Source organism: Oncorhynchus gorbuscha, linkage group LG03 (assembly GCF_021184085.1).
Source record: "Oncorhynchus gorbuscha isolate QuinsamMale2020 ecotype Even-year linkage group LG03, OgorEven_v1.0, whole genome shotgun sequence".
Lineage (NCBI taxonomy): Eukaryota > Metazoa > Chordata > Actinopteri > Salmoniformes > Salmonidae > Oncorhynchus > Oncorhynchus gorbuscha.
The window spans coordinates 90710047-90726935 of NC_060175.1; the positions used below are offsets into that span (position 1 = coordinate 90710047).

At 43.4% G+C, this 16889-nt stretch overlaps 1 protein-coding gene across 1 annotated transcript in view; it reads left to right on the plus strand.

Moving 5' to 3' along the window:
• Positions 1–16889, plus strand: part of LOC124032186 (arf-GAP with coiled-coil, ANK repeat and PH domain-containing protein 3-like) — a 102135-nt gene that overhangs the window by 78808 nt on the left and 6438 nt on the right. The window contains 13 exon segments of the mRNA XM_046344377.1: positions 8323–8438; positions 9062–9113; positions 9558–9658; positions 9880–9991; positions 10219–10427; positions 11695–11859; positions 12030–12247; positions 13175–13276; positions 13409–13510; positions 13684–13913; positions 14132–14241; positions 14454–14564; positions 14749–14810. Coding sequence (XP_046200333.1) covers positions 8323–8438; positions 9062–9113; positions 9558–9658; positions 9880–9991; positions 10219–10427; positions 11695–11859; positions 12030–12247; positions 13175–13276; positions 13409–13510; positions 13684–13913; positions 14132–14241; positions 14454–14564; positions 14749–14810 — 1690 coding nt within the window.

Here is a 16889-nt window from a genome sequence, read left to right on the forward strand (position 1 = left end):
CTACTTGCTTTGGCAATGTTAACATTTGTTTCCCATACCAATAAAAAGCGCCTTGAACTGAATTTAATTTAATTGAGTGGGGAGATGTTTACGGATATGGATGTTGACTTGTTAAAATCCAGCAATGAAATGCTTGCCAAACTTCATATCTTGGATATACTATGAGAGGACATCAATGCATTATGTGCCCATCTAGAATTCAGCCAACGTCAGATTGATGATCTAAGGAAAGAGAACACAGCGCTGAAAGGTACTGTAGACTCTATTCATAGCAAGGTGGAGGTGGTGCAAAGGGAGAACAAACCACTTTAAAAATCTTTCCTTGATGTACGGTGTCGATCAATGCGGGACAATCTAATCTTTTCAAGGATACCAGAGAATGACAACAGCAGACACTGTTCAAGATGTTATGTCAACTCAACTGAAACTGCCCACTGACGTCGTCCATAATGTCACTTCCTCCAGAGTCCATAGAATGGGTAAGGCCTCTGGGAATAGGACACAGGCTATTATTGAATGTTTTGAATATGTTAAGCAACAGGGAATGGCAAAGAGCAGGGGCAGAGATATCAGTAACCCTGATTTTGGAATGAATGATCACTTCCCCACCGAGATCAATGACGGGAGAAAATACTGTATCCCATCATGAAGGAAAAGCGTTGCCTGAATCAACAAGTCTGATCGGTGAAGGATACTTTTTTACCTCAACAGGCAACTGTATCGGGACTCTAGAGTAACTCCCTGGCTATTTTAATCCAATGTTAAAATCTGAGTTTGTGTGTCGTAGTAACTTCACCTATAATGAATACATGCTCTATTGATCTCCACTTGACAAGGAAAGGGTTGCATTATAGCTCAGGTTAATGTATGTAGCCTTCCTAACAAAATACATGAGGTTTTGACTTAGTCAACATAAATAATATTAATATTTTAGCTTTGATGAACATTCATGGATATAGTTCAACTTAAACTGCATGCATGATCAGAAGGATCGCTACATATTTACCGGGAAAGATTCTTAAGCAAACAACCCAAGAGTTAATTGGGAGTCAGGTGGACTACTGTTCTGTGGTCAAACAACCCAAGAGTTAATTGGGAGTCAGGTGGACTACTGTTCTGTGGTCAAACAACCCAAGAGTTAATTGGGAGTCAGGTGGACTACTGTTCTGTGGTCAAACAACCCAAGAGTTAATTGGGAGTCAGGTGGACTACTGTTCTGTGGTCAAACAACCCAAGAGTTAATTAATTGGGTGTCAGGTGGACTACTGTTCTGTGGTCAAACAACCCAAGAGTTCATTAATTGAGAGTCAGGTGAACTACTGTTCTGTGGTCTGGGGAAATGCATCAGCATGTGAAGTTAGGAGGCTGCAGATTGAACAGAACAAAGCAGCAAGGGTTGTTTTAAGGTGGAGATGTGGTTCTGTTGTAGTCATGCACAATGCTCTTGGTTGGTCATCAATCAACAAGATAATTAAAAAAAACATGTTCATTTTATTTCACAATGTATACGATTTAAAACGGCCAAACTATATTCACAACAGTATTCCGTTGATAAGAGACAAACATTGAGTAAATACTAGGAATATAGTCCACCATCTATCCAGACCGAAAAGAAAAATAGGCTAAATAACATGTAGATTTAGAGCAATAAAGACATGTAATCATTTATCTGAGCAAACCAGAAACCTTACAATATATAAATTCAAACAATAACTTTAGAACCATTTCAATATAATAAATTGGAAGGTTTTGCGGGACTGTATCTCTGGGTTTCCTGTCTTTCTGTGCCAGTTCATCTTGTTTGTCAAGTCAATCAGCGTTTCTGTGTCTCAGCTCCTACTTTAACTCCCATTTCTCACCCTCCTGGTTTTGACCCTTGTCTGTCCTGACTCTGAGCCCGCCTGACTGACCACTCTGCCTGCCCCTGACCACTGCCTGCCTATCATCTTGTACCATTTGGACTCTGACCTGGTTTATGAACTATCACCTGTACCCGACCTGCCTTTTGCCTACCCCTTTTGCTAAAATAAATATCGGAGCTCAACCATCTGCCTCCTGTGTCTGCATTTGGGTCTCGCCTTTTGCCCTTATAAAATGTGGAAAATGGAATCACTTTGCAAAAGTGTGCAGATATTACCAAGGAGAAACAGTACACACAGTGATTGAAGATGAAATGTCAGTCAGAGTCAAATGCTGAGGAACTGTTTATTGATTCAGTGACACAGAAAAATCACATATCAGCGACAGAGCACGCCTTTTCTGACATTCAGATAGGAACACAAGGCACAGAGCTAAAGTTCAAACTAGACACTGGTGCACAAGTAAACATTATTCCTCTGAATAAGTACTGCAGCTTGACATCTGAGCGTGAGCTACAGCCCAATAAAATTGGATTTGATTTGACTGACTGGTTATGGTGGTGAACAGCTCCCAGTAAAAGGTACATGCACTTTCAAATGCAAATACAAGGAAAGTGAAATGGTGTTGGAATTTTACATTGTTGACACTCGAGCACCTGCATTGCTAGGTCTTAAAGCATGGACCTCATCGACCTAGTTTTATCAGTGACAGCACCAGGAGAGAAAGAAAATGTAATGGATGAGTTTGCTGATGTTTTTACAGGAATAGGACTATTCCCAGGAGAATGTACCATTCTCCTTGACCTAGACGCAACCCCTGTGGTCTACTCACCGAGAAAGAGTCCCGTTGCTTTCTGCACCCGTCTAAAGAAAGAGTTGTTGAGCATGGAGCAATCTGACATAGTCACCAAGGTTACAGAAGTGATAGGTTGGGTAAACGCGTTAGTGGTGGTGGAGAAAGCACGCACAGGCAAGCTCAGAGTATCAAACACCCCCCATTACCCTTTACCGACGCTAGATGGCATCACACACAAGCTAGCAGGAGCACGCTACTTCAGTGTCATGGACGCCAGATCAGACTACTGGGCTGTCAAGCTCACAGAAGAGTCATCTAAGCTCACAACTTTCAACACTCCGTTTGAACGCTACAGCTTCCGTTGCCTGCCTTTTGGGATTATCTCAGCCCAAGACGAGTTTCAGCGAAAGATCAACGAAGTGTATGAAGGCCTCGACGGAGTTGTGGCAATTGTGGATGACATCCTTGTCTATGGTCGAACCAAAGAGGAACACGACAGAAACCTCTTCGCGATGCTGCAAAGGTCCTGCGAGAGAGGAGACCGGCTCAACCCCGAGAAGAGCACAGTCGGCGCTACAGAGGTCAGCTAATTCGGACATCTTCTCACAGTGAATGGAATCAAGCCAGATCCACAGAAGATCTCAGCCATAAAATACACGGAGCCACCAAAGAACTGTGCAGAGCTGGAAACAGTGCTTGGCATGGTCAACTACTTAGCCAAGTTTGCACCCAGCCTCTTCAATGATAATGCATCCCTGCATCTGCTGCTAAAGCAGTCCACTGAGTTTCTCTGGGACAAGCAACATGACATTTCTTCCCAGAGAGTGTAAGACTTTATCACGAGAGAACCAGGACCAATCCTTGCCTACTACGACCCCAACCAAGAACTCAGACTCCAAGTGGATGTGTCGAAGTATGGACTAGGGGCAGTGCTACTGCAAGAAGTAGTTAATGCCAGCAGGATACCACTGCGGGCAGTCGTCATCCAGCCAGCTGACACTGAATGTTCATATCACGTCCCCACCACAGAAGGAGCGGTGTACCACCGCAATCGTCATCACCTACTGAACACAAAAGAACAACACACCGATGAGACTGTTCCCTTGAAAGACAACGTGATGGACTAAACACACACACAGCATAACATACACCATACTTACCTGCAACCCCACAAGAACTGTTGACTGACACAGAAGCATGCTCAGAATCATATCACACAAGGTCAGGAAGAGAGGTCAAGCCCAGAGCTGTCCCAGACCTGTGAAATGTCAAAGGGTGTAGGCGGATCGCTGCCCTAAAAGAGTTCCTGACTGCAAACGTGTTATTGAAAAATTGACTTGAAATGCTTTAGTATTGTATTTGTTTGAAATGTTAAGGTGCCATTGCTACAGTGAAAACTGAGTTGGTGAGAATCCTTTGTTCTAAAAGTAACAGTATGCTGAATCATTGTTTCAGAGTCCATGTTGATTCAGTTGGTGCAGTTTGCAGTATAAATGGTTACTTACCTTGAGTTCAAACTACAGAGCATGTATTCAAAAGAAACTCTTAGAATATGTAAAACATTTTTAGTTTGTTTTAAAAGAAGGGGATGTAATATTCATATGTGTAAACATACTGAATTGTAATTGGATGCATTTTACCACTGCATCATACTATGATTGGTTAAGACCATCCAGGTGGTGAGGTCATGGTCAGTTGATCATGGTATGAGACACGTGAACATGCCAGTTATAGCTAGATAATAAAGAGCTACGTTAAGAAATATCCTGTCGTACTTTATTTTATTATTTTGTACAAAGCGTGCAAAACAAGACAGTCTGGGGGTGCTTTGGTGGTGGTAAAGTGGGAGATTTGTACATGGTAGAAGGGATCTTGAAGAAGGAAGGCTATCACTCCATTTTGCAACGCCATGTGATACCCTGGGGACGCAGTTTAATTGGAGCCAATATCATCCTACAACAGTACATTGACCCAAAGCACAGTTCCAAACTATGCAATAATTATTTAGGGAAGAAGTAGTCAGCTGGTATTCTATCTATAATGGAGTGGCCAGTACAGTCACCGGATCGCAACCCTATTGAGCTGTTGTGGGAGCAGCTTGACCGTATGGTATGTAAGAAGTGCCCATCAAGCCAATCCAACTTGTGGGAGGTATTTCAGGAAGCACGGGATGAAATCTCTTCAGATTACCTCAACAAATTGACAACTAGAATGCCAAAGGCCGGATCAAGGAAACGTAACATTATGACTATAACTACCGTTCCCTGAAGGAGGGAAAAGTATCTACAATCACGCCTGACAAGGCCAATGAAATCCTCACCTTGCTGGAAGCACCACCTTCCACAGGTGATACATTTAATACCACTCTTCACCGAGCCCCGGAACGGGCGGCACAAGCCCAAACAGGTTTTGTACCTTGTTTCCCTCCTTCAGGGAGCAGTAGTTACAGTCATAACGTCATAGTGTTCTCTTTCAGCCAGTCAACTTCGGTATAACATACTATGGGGTAATATAATCACACCACAAGCCGACCCCAATGGATATTAACTAGAGCCGATGTCCGTTACCCCTTGAAAATCGAATTATCATAATACAAATTCCCCATAAAAATCTGTCAGTTTAAGCTAGAGATATCCGTTTTTTTGTGCTGGATGCGTCTCAATCTACCGCATCAGCCGATGTCGCAGTTCCGTAACTGCAGTGAAAGGTGATAGAGTTAGACTGGTGTTTGTCAGACCATGAGACATCCCAGAAATTCTTCTCACAAAACTGGCTGTAGTGTCCGAACGGTTTGGCCTAAAACCTATGACATTCTATGGAAAGATGACTCTCACGAACACAAGGATGTACTCCGTTTTGCTCTATGACCCCTAAAAGCGTCTTGGGACTCGTCTGAAGTTGGTACAGCCAATCTGCCAACTTCTGTCTATAGCATCCGATTACTTGGCCTTATCAATAACCTTTCTAGGGAAGGCGTTACGCTAGCGGAACATTCCGCTGAAAAGGCAGTGCGTGAAATTCAAAAATATTTTTTTGAAATATGTAATTTTCACACATTAACAATTCCAATACAGCAAATGAAAGATATTATTATTATTATTATAAACTTCTTGGTAATCTACCCATTGTGTCCGAATTCGAAAAGGCTTTACAGCGAAAGCACAACATATGATTATGTTAGGTCAGAGCCAAGTCAAAAAGACACACAGCCATTTTTCCAGCCAAAGATAGGAGTCACAAAAAGCAGAAATATAGATCAAATTAATCACTAACCTTTGATGATCTTCATCAGATGACACTCATAGGACATCATGTTACACACTACATGTATGTTTTGTTCGATAATGTGCATATTTATATCCAAAAATCTCAGTTTACATTGGCGCGTTACGTGTAGTAATGTTTTGATTCCAAAACATCTGGTGATTTTGCAGAAATACTCATAATAAACATTAATAAAATATACAAGTGTTATTCACAGAATTAAAGATAGACTTCTCCTTAATGCAACCGCTGTGTCAGATTTCAAAAAAGCGTTACGGAAAAAACATAATCTGAGTACGGCGCTCAGAGCCCAATCCAGCCAAAGAAATATCCGCCATGTTGGAGTCAACAGAAGTTAGAAATAACATTAGAAATGTTCACTTACCTTTGATGATCTTCATTAGAATGCACTCCCAGGAATCCCAGTTCAACAATAAATTACTGATTTGTTCCATAAAGTCCATCATTTATGTCCAAATAGCCACTTGTTGTTAGCGTGTTCAGCCCAGTAATCCATCTTCATGAGGCGTGAGCACTACGTCCAGACAAAAACTCGAATAATTCCGTTACAGGTCGTAGAAACAAGTCAAACGATGTATGGAATCAATCTTTAGGATGTTTTCAACATAAAACATCAATAATGTTCTAACCAGAGAATTCTGGTTGTGGTAGATAAAGGATTCAATCTATCTTTTCAGACCATTAAGAGTATTTTTCTGGTCAATATCGTTTGCGTCACAGTCGACTTTGCAGATGTGAGTTCCTAAAGGGCACAGCGAATCACTCTGTGAGGATGCAGGCGCGCTTTTCACATCACATACATGTGCACACACTTGATTGTGTTTACATGACTGCCCATTTATGCATCTTGCAAGGAAGGCTTACAGTATATCCTGATTTTATGTGATCAAATTGTGTTTGTCACATACTTCGTAAACAACAGGTGTAGACTAACAGTTACATGCTTACTAACGGGCCCTTCCCAATAATACAGAGGGAAGGAAAATAGAGAAATAATAGAAAAATAGTAGCACAAGGAATACATAATAAATACACAATGATTAACGATAACCTGACTATATACACAGAGCACCTGTAACGAGTCAATGTGCATAGGTACGAGGTAATGTAGGTAGTAGATCGTCATATATACTGAACAAGAATAAACGCAACATGCAACAATTTAAAAGATTTTACTGAGTTACAGTTCATATAAGGAAATCAGTGAACTAAAATAAAAGAATTAGGTCCTAATCTATGTATTTCACATGAATACAGGGAATACAGATATGCATCTGCTTGTCACAGAGATACCTTAAAAAGGGGCGTGGATCAGTATCTGGTGTGACCACAATTTCCCTCGTGCAGCGTGACACATCTCCTTCCCATAGAGTTGATGACGATGTTGAATGTGTCCTGTGGAATGTTGTCCCCACTCCTCTTCAATGGCTGTGCGAAGTTGCTGGATATTGGCAGGAACTGGAACACACTGTCGTACAGATCGATCCAGAGCACCCCAACATGCTCAATTGGTCACATGTCTGTCTGTTGAGGCCATGGAAGAACTGGAACATTTTCAGCTTCCAGAAATTATGTGCAGATCCTTGTAACATGGGGCCGTGCATTATCATGTTGACACACAAGGTGATGGCAGCAGATGGCACGACAATGGGCCTCAGGATCTCGTCACGGTACCTCTGTCCATAAAAATTGGCATTGATAAAATGCAATTGTGTCCGTTGTCCGTAGCTTATGCCTGCCCATACCATAACACCACCACCACCATGGGGCACTCTATTCACAATGTTGACATCAGCAAACTGCTTGTCCACACGATGCCATACACGTGGTCTGCGGTTGGACCTATTCTCTAAAATGACTTTGGATGCAGTTTATGGTTGAAAGATTTACATAAAATAATCTGGCAAAAGCTCTAGTGGACATTCCTGCAGTCAACATGCCAATTGCACTCCCTCAAAACTTGAAACATCTGTGGCATTGTGTTGTGTGACAAAACTGCACATTTTAGAGTGCCTTTTATTGTCCCCAGCACAAGATGCACCTGTGTAATGATCATGCTGTTTAATCAGATTCTTGATATGCCACACCTGTCAGGTGGATGAATTGTTCTTGGCAAAGGAGAAATGCTCACTGACAGGGATGTATAAACAAATTTGTGCACAAATTTGGGATTTTTAAAATTTCAGCTCATGAAAAATGAGACCAACACTTCACATGTTGCATTTATATTTTTGTCCATTGTAGTTCAAGAAAGAGAATCTCCAATCTGCTATATGTCCCCTCACTGACGGGGACATTATTAGTCACACTGACTGTCTCTTCTTCCTATGGTAAGTGGTAGCATGAACAACAGGGTTAACTTCACTCTCTCTTCTCTGACAGGACTTCTCGTATGACGACTCGAAGGCAGAGTTGTTCAACGTGGACGCGCCCAATGGCGTGGTGATGGAGGGGTACCTGTTTAAGAGAGCCAGCAATGCCTTTAAGACGTGGAACAGGTAAGTAGACAAATGATCAGTAACTCTCCATAAGCCTGCTACACTCTAGCTTCGAAGCATACTATATTAGTGTATTGTGGTCAAAGCATTTTGATTTTAATTCTATCTTGACAATGGAATGTTTTGTGGATTTTCTGTAGACATACCATAGATAGCGAACTAAATAAATACTTATCCCAGATTATTTCAGTAAGTAGTCTGTTCCCTAGGAAACCATACTTGGCCATACTTGCTAGCATTGACTTCACGTCGTGGGGAATAGTTTACTGCCTGTGGAAACACTCGATCCATTAGAACATTATTTCTCCCCTTAGGCGGTTCTCCCACTGATGCTCTCTACTAGGGCGTTACAATGTATTACTCCATTTGTCTTGTTTCCTGACAGTGCAGCCCTCTAAAGAGGTTAGATGTGAGCCAAACCACACGTGTTGTGAATTACTCTCTGCTATATAGTGCAGCTCAAGGGAAAGGAAGAGCTCATTCACATGCGCTTTAACTCATCCCGACCACTGTGGTGGCTAGAGAGTAGAGAGTGACATTATTTCAACTCGGTAGGTCAGCACCTTCTAATGGAAGAAGGATATCCATTTAACATGCATGTTTTATTAATTTCTCTCTCTCAGGCGGTGGTTCTCCATCCAGAACAGTCAGCTGGTCTATCAGAAGAAGCTGAAGGCAAGTCCACATATCCACTAGCTACCATCTTAGTCTGGGTCCCTTGGGGGGGTACATGCAACTTTAATGGGGTATAGAGCTCCTCTGAAAGTCACTGTGATCTATATTGGCGAAATACAACACTCCCTCTGTCAACACTGACTGCATTAGGGCAGAGGACTGTTATAGGATAGCTTATTACTCCTCAGAGTCCTGTCCCAAAAGACTCTTCCTACGCTCTCATATAGACCCTCACATCAATCCATAGTGGGATATAGAATGTGAGCGTCAGTGTACCTGTATGAGCTTCAGCACATTGGATTAAATAGGAAAAGGTGGTCAACTGAGAGACTTTGAAATCCAGACAACACATCTCACTCAAGGACACAGTGGGCATAATGTTGGTATGATGAATAATTCAACTGATTGACTGACCGGGCCCGTTTCACTGTTATTGACCAATAGGATTCCTTGACGGTGGTGGTGGAGGACCTCAGGCTGTGCTCTGTCAAGCCCTGTGAGGACATTGAGAGGAGGTTCTGCTTTGAGGTTGTCTCCCCCAACAAGTATGTTCTACTTAGTGCCCTTATATTATGGAATTAACTAAATAAATTCACTTTTGTTCCAATGAATTTTACTTACAGTTAAATTGATGTAAAATCTTAAGAAAATGGCCAATAATATGGCAAATAAAGTGTTCTCCTTCTTCTAAGAGGGCAAGGGGCTATAGTTTTGTACTGTTGAGAGACTGTGTGCTGTAATATGCGGCTGTCTTTCCATTCTGCAGGAGCTGTATGCTGCAGGCGGAGTCAGAGAAGCTTCGGCTAGCCTGGATCCAAGCAGTGCAGGCCAGCATTGCCTCAGCATACAGGGAGAGCCCAGACTACCACTACATCGAGGTCAGTTGGTCCATCTAGCTACAGACCTAACTGTCAAACAAATGCTAATATTCTCTTACCTTTTCTTTCATCTAGACATCTTTTATATCATGACAGATGTCATTTATAAGCTTATACGTTTGCATGAAGGGATACAGTTATCACCTGTGAGATAAATCAAGACTGTCATGCCTCAGAGAATGATGCTTGCCTCTCTTAGTTTACCATGTCTGTCTTCCCACCAATAGTGTCTGGATAGGACAGCCTCACCTTCCGTCAGCAGTATCGACTCGGCCAGCGAGCCTCGGGAACGCAGTGTCAGGGGGGAGACCATCCTGCATCGTATACAGTGTCTCCCGGGCAATGAGTATTGCTGTGACTGTGGCCAGGCCGACCCGCACTGGGCCTCCATCAACCTGGGCATCCTGCTCTGCATCGAGTGCTCCGGCATCCACAGGTAAGGTCTACCTCTATGGAGGGCATCCTGCTCTGGCATCCAGATACTGTCTGTATTTGTAAAGCCTAGTCTCATAAGCCATACCCAAAGTCTCTTGCTTAGCTCGTCTTTAAGAGAGTACATAAAGGCATACTTCACTGGCTAGACATAGGCTACTGTATTATGGACCATGGACTATCCTAAAGCACTTATGGTTGTAAACCAGTGGAGGATGTAATTGCAGATAGTTGCACTACCACAGGGTGACTGAGGGGTCATTTGTGACTGTGTGTTCTAGAACATGTGCCGGTCTCTTGGCTCTGAGAATATGAGAGTGCCAATGGCGGGTGTCTTAGCCTTAGCATGTCATCTGCTAGCATAGGCCACACCTCTGCTTGGATTAATATGTGGCTAGGCTGCTTAACACCGCTTTTTGGATCAGGCTGTGTTTGATTGAGAGAGCTCATTGCGTGAGTAAACAGGATGGGAGTTAGGCAATAAGCACTGCAGAACTGAGACACTTATGTTTATCAACTAGAATGGCATCCCTTTAATGGTGAAAGTACGTAATTGTTGAACCATACCCGATTAGCAATCAGGCCGAAGCAAGATAAAGATTCCTATTTCTAATGTCCTTAATACCATAGCTCTAGGGTTCACTCCAGCACTGCATACATTGTAGCTGCAACACACTAGCATTAGGCTAGATGGGAAAGTTTTCCTCATTTCAGCAGTTGGTGGTGTTGACAGTTTTACTGCAGAGATGCAGCAAAGATCTGTCCGATAGCCGGTCTTCTTCTAGTGGTGAGATGAAATCACATAAGGCTTCCCATTAGGAGGAGGAGGAATACACAGACTGTCTCGCAGTCTTTTTTTTGTTGGCATGCCGCACTGCAGTTGCCTGGATACCAGAGGGTTTTGTTGGTGGAGTGGTGATTTGCATGACATTGAGGGCAGCTACTCTGGGGATGACGCCTGAGTGATTTGAAACCCATTTTGCAGCTATTCATCCCATGTCACAATATCAGACAACTTGAAACAGAACTGTCATGGAGCTTCCAGTGTTGCTTATTAGGGGAGCCTGTTACGAACAGGCAATTTTGCCTGTTACATCTGCCTTAATGTTATTACAAGCAAAGCAAGAAAACAATATGGTCCTAGTGTTGTCAACAACACTAACTTAAATGCATTCTACCCAGTAATAATTCCAGCCATGGAACTTGAATACATTCAAATGCCAACGCTTGAAGACTTTCCAAATGTCACTTCTCATGTGTCTCTGTTACAGGAGTTTGGGGGTTCACTGCTCCAAGGTGCGCTCTCTAATGTTGGACTCATGGGAACCTGAGTTACTAAAGCTGATGTGCGAGCTAGGAAACAGTGTCATCAACCACATCTATGAGGGAGCATGTGAGGCACAGGGCCTGAAGAAACCAGGGCCCTCAAGTTCCAGGTAAGGACTGCCACACACACAGCATTTAAATGCCTCTACCTGGTTTCACCTGTGAATATCCCGATTACTCACTAAAGGAGACTGGGATCTAGTCATTTTCATTAGACTGGGAATGTCCTCACTAGTACAGTATGTAACACTGAATGTGTATTTCCTATTATCCCTTATAGGCAGGAGAAGGAGGCATGGATCAGATCAAAGTATGTGGAGAAGAAGTTCCTGAAGAAGTTGGGGGCCACCGAGGTGCTTGTGAACAGCGGGCGGAAGACGGAGCACCGGTGGAGTGTGAAGAAGTGGCAGAGACACAACAGCGCCACCACAGTGCCTAAGACCCGACGGAAATACCGCCAGGAGCCGGGAGGCGCCTCCCCTGCCACCCTCTCCTCAGGTACCTGTTGGTCATTTTCTTCAACAGATGATCAGGTCTATATAATTATCAAATATATATATATATATATAGGAAACACAGACTCTTTGTTTAAGTATTACAATTCTCCTTTAGTAATACAATTGTAGGCAGAAGTTGGTACAGAGTACAGTATATGATAGCTCTCCCCAGGTTCTGCTAAGACCTTCTAAGACATGTAACTCATATAGCCTCCCCAGTCCTCCTTGCGTAAGTTTCCCTGGCAACAACATTTGAATAAATCTAACCTCCCCCTGACAGCAGCAACTATCTTGTAATCAATTAGAAGCTCAGAAGTGAGTTTGGCTGAAACTTTCATCACAAGTATCATAATAAGGTGAACGAGTCTAAGCATCTTCTGACAGGTGGCTGTTTTCATCAGGCATGCGGTAGCCTTGTGTTCTCAGAAAACCAGTCATATTCTCAGAACCTCAGATAGCCAGGTGGGGCCCAGACATGAGGAGTATGAGCGTAGGCGGTTTCTGCCTTCTGATAGTGTCTGAAGGGCACCACACTCAAAACAGGTGTTAACACACACACACACACACACACACACACACACACACACACACACACACACACACACACACACACACACACACACACACACACACACACACACACACACACACACACACACACACACACACACACACACACACACACACACACACACACACACACAGAGGTCTCCTAAGAGACCTTACAGTTTATCATAACACAATTTATTAACCCTTTAAAAGGTATGAGGCCTTGGTTTAACCCCTTCATACCCTAATAGCTCTCCTGGCACGAGAGGAAGGATACCTTCCTCATTTTCTCTTTGTATCCATATTCCTAATTGTGCTAAACAAAAAGTTGACAATGACAACCCAGTACATTTAAACATTCCCTCGTTGTACTTTGCAGCTGCTTCAGCTCTAGAGAGAAAGTTCCGACGAGAGTCACTGTTTTGTCCAGACGAACTGGACAATCTCTTCTCTTACTTCGACACAGGATCTGGACCTCGTAGTAAGTTACCTACCCATCTAATATACAGACACTACACTCTAAACCACAGAAATACTTGATTCCTTTGTGGTGTGCAAAGTGAAAAAGCTAGAAGCAACAGTGACTAACGTGTCCCTGGCTTGGCTCCTTTTGGCCCTGCAGGTCTGAGCAGTGACAGTGGCCTGGGCGGCAGTACAGACGGCAGCACAGATATCCTGGTGTTCGGCTCAGTGGTGGACAGTGTTACAGAAGAGGGTAAGAAGAGAAATACATACCTGTAAAGGATAGGATGGAAAATGTAATATACAACATAGGTTCAGCCATCATATTTAGTATTAAAATGCCATTTTCATCCTTATTTGCCCTTGTGGGCATAAATGAAGTTGTATTGAATCCTAGTTGTAACTCTGCTGCTTCTCTCTCTGCAGAGTGTGAGGTGTCAGAGGACTCTAGCGGAGAGGCTGAGATGGAGCCAGAGACCGAGACCCAGTCGGACCCAGAGGATGGGCGTGAGCTCCACCCTGGGGCGCTGCTCTACAAGGCCTCCCAGGCACGCAACCTGCCCGTCATGGCTGAGGCGCTGGCCCACGGGGCTGACGTCAACTCCGTCAACGACGAGGATGATCGCAAGAGCCCACTCATACAGGCTGTGTTTGGGGTGAGTCATTGTAATGAAAGGCAGGTGTGTTCTTGGCACACTGGCAAAGGCAGTTCTAGTCATTCACAATAAATTACATGGACGCATTATGTTGAAACATCAATGTATACATCTATCCATACAGTATGTCTATACATGATCACAATATTTTCTCACATTGTATTGTGCTTTATTTGGCAACATGGCGAGAGCCTCAGAACCTTTGTGTTCCATTCCAGGGCTCCTTGATAGCCTGCGAGTTCCTGCTCCAGAATGCAGCTGACGTTAACCAAAGAGACGCAAGGGGGAGGGGGCCACTACACCACGCCACATATCTGGGACACACAGGGTGAGTAATGCCAAGGCATAACGCCTGTTTTGTCTTGTTTTGAGCCACAAGTGAACATTTCCATGGACAATGGTGTAGCATGCAAAGCTGATTATTGTTCAGTTATTTTCTACATTGTTCCTCGGGTTAGATGGCAAACAAGACAAAGATGCTGAGTACAGATTTGCTTCTGCATGTTCACGTCTGATCTGTCTCCATGCTGCCCTCTACAGGCAGGTGTGTTTGTTCCTGAAGAGAGGAGCCACGCAGAACGACGGAGATGAGGATGGACATGACCCTCTGAGTATCGCTGTGCAGGCAGCCAATGCAGACATCGTCACCTTGTGAGTTTGTGGGACACAACACCCTGTCCCTCAACTTACTCAGCTTCAACTACACACGATACTTTAAAATACATATTATGACCAGAGGTTAGCATGGTAATCTACTGTAGCTCCTCACCTCTGGGAAGTTTAAGTGAATCCATCTAACAGTTTGTGTCCGACCCCTCCTTCCCCCTTCCCAAAGGTTGCGACTGGCCAAGATGAATGAGGAGATGCGGGAGTCAGAGGGACCGTTTGGCCAGCCAGGTCAATACCCCACCAGCAGCTCCACAGAACAGCAATATAAGAAATGCATACAAGAGTTTATCTGTCTCCACATAGCTGATTGCTAGAAGTCAATCACAATACTTAGTCCTGGTCCAATGAATCAAGCTTTCCCTTCAGATGATGTTTGGATGGGAAGCCAATAGTATACCAGGACTGTGGCAGCCCTGTGTGGAATCTTGTACAGGAATAAACGTTGTCCAAAACACACCTTTCTTTGTCAAGATTCCCCACAGGCTGCTGTCTGTGTTCTAGCCAATACTCTGGCTAACTAACGTTTTTCAAACGAGGCGGCACCAGAATATACCAACTACAATTCCCTCAGGCTCATCAACGTATAGGATGTCAGTATTATTAACTCTGTCATGATGTCAAACTGTACGGTTGACTTCATGGCAAAATTTGCTCAGAGTTAGTTCATTTGTCACAAATGGTTAGGGACCAAGTTTTTAATATGCCTTCATAAGTTCATTTAAATCATCTTTACTATACCATCTGTATCCTACTTATACCCATGTCAAGCCAAGTTAATTCAGCTGCTCTATATTTATTTGGAGAGGTGTTTGCTTGTGGTCTTCAAGGTAGGGTGGTGCGCTCCTAACCAAAGACCAGATCCGGCCAATATGTTGCACATTACAGTGCATTCGGAAAGTATTAAAGTATTTTCTCCCCCTCATCAGTCGACACACAATACCCCATAATGACCAAGCAAAAGCAGTTTAAAAAATTCTTTGCAAACTTATAAAAAATTCATGGAAATATCACATTTACATAAATATTCAGAACTTTTACTGAGTACTTTGTTGAAGCACCTTTGGCAGCGATTACAGCCTACAGTCTTATTGGGTATGACGCTACAAGCTTGGTACACCTGTATTTGGGGAGTTTTTCCCCATTCTTCTTTGCAGATCCTCTCAAGATCTGTTAGGTTGGATGGGGAGCATTGCTTTACAGCTATTTTCAGGTCTCTCCAGACATGTTTGATCGGGTTCTAGTCTGGGCTCTGACTGGGCCACTCAAGGACATTCTGAGACTTGTCCCGAAGCCACTCCTGCGTTGTCTTAGCTGCTTAGGGTTGTTGTCTTGTTTAGAGTCGTTGTCCTGTTTGAAGGTGAACCTTCACCCCAGTCTGAATCCTGAGCACTCTGGAGCATCAAGGTTTTCGTCAAGGATCTCTCTGTACTTTGCTCTGTTCAATCTTTCCCTTGATGCTGACTATTCTCCCAGTCCCTGCCACTGAAAAACATCTCCACAGCATGAGGCTGTCACCACCATGCTTCACCGTAGGGATGGTTCCAGGTTTCCTCCAGATGTAACATTTGGCATTCAGGACAAAGAGTTCAGTCTTGGTTTCATCAGACCAGAGAATATTGTATCTCATGGTTTGAGAGTCTTTAGGTGCCTTTTGGCAAACTCCAAGCAGGCTGTCATGTGCCTTTCGCTGCGGAATGGCTTCCGTCTGGCCACTCTACCATAATGGCCTGATTGGTGGAGTGCTGCAGAGATGGTTGTCCTTCTGGAAGGTTCTCCCATCTCCACAGAGGAACTCTGGAGCTCTGTCAGAGTGACCATCAGGTTTTTGATCACCTCCTTGACCAAGGCCCTTCTCCCCCAATTGCTCAGTTTGGCTGGGCGACCAGCTCTAGGAAGAGTGTTGGTGGTTCCAACCTTCTTCCATTTAAGAATGATGGAGGCCTTCAAAGCTGCATAAATGTTTTTCTACCCTTCCCCAGATATGTGCCTCAACACAATCCTGCCTCAGAGCTCTACAGACAATTCCGTCCACCTCATGGCTTGATTATTGCTCAACATGCAATGTCAATTGTGGGACATTTATATAAACAATTGTGCGCCTTTCCAAACCATGTCCAATCAATTGAGTTTACCACAGGTGGACTCCAATGAAGATGTAGAAACATCTCAACGATGGTCAATGGAAACAGGATGCACCAGAGCACAATTTCGATTCTCATAGCAAAGGGTCTGAAAACAGATGTAAATAAGGTATCTGTTTTTTATTTTTAATAAATTTGCTAACATTTCTAAAAACAATTTTAGCTT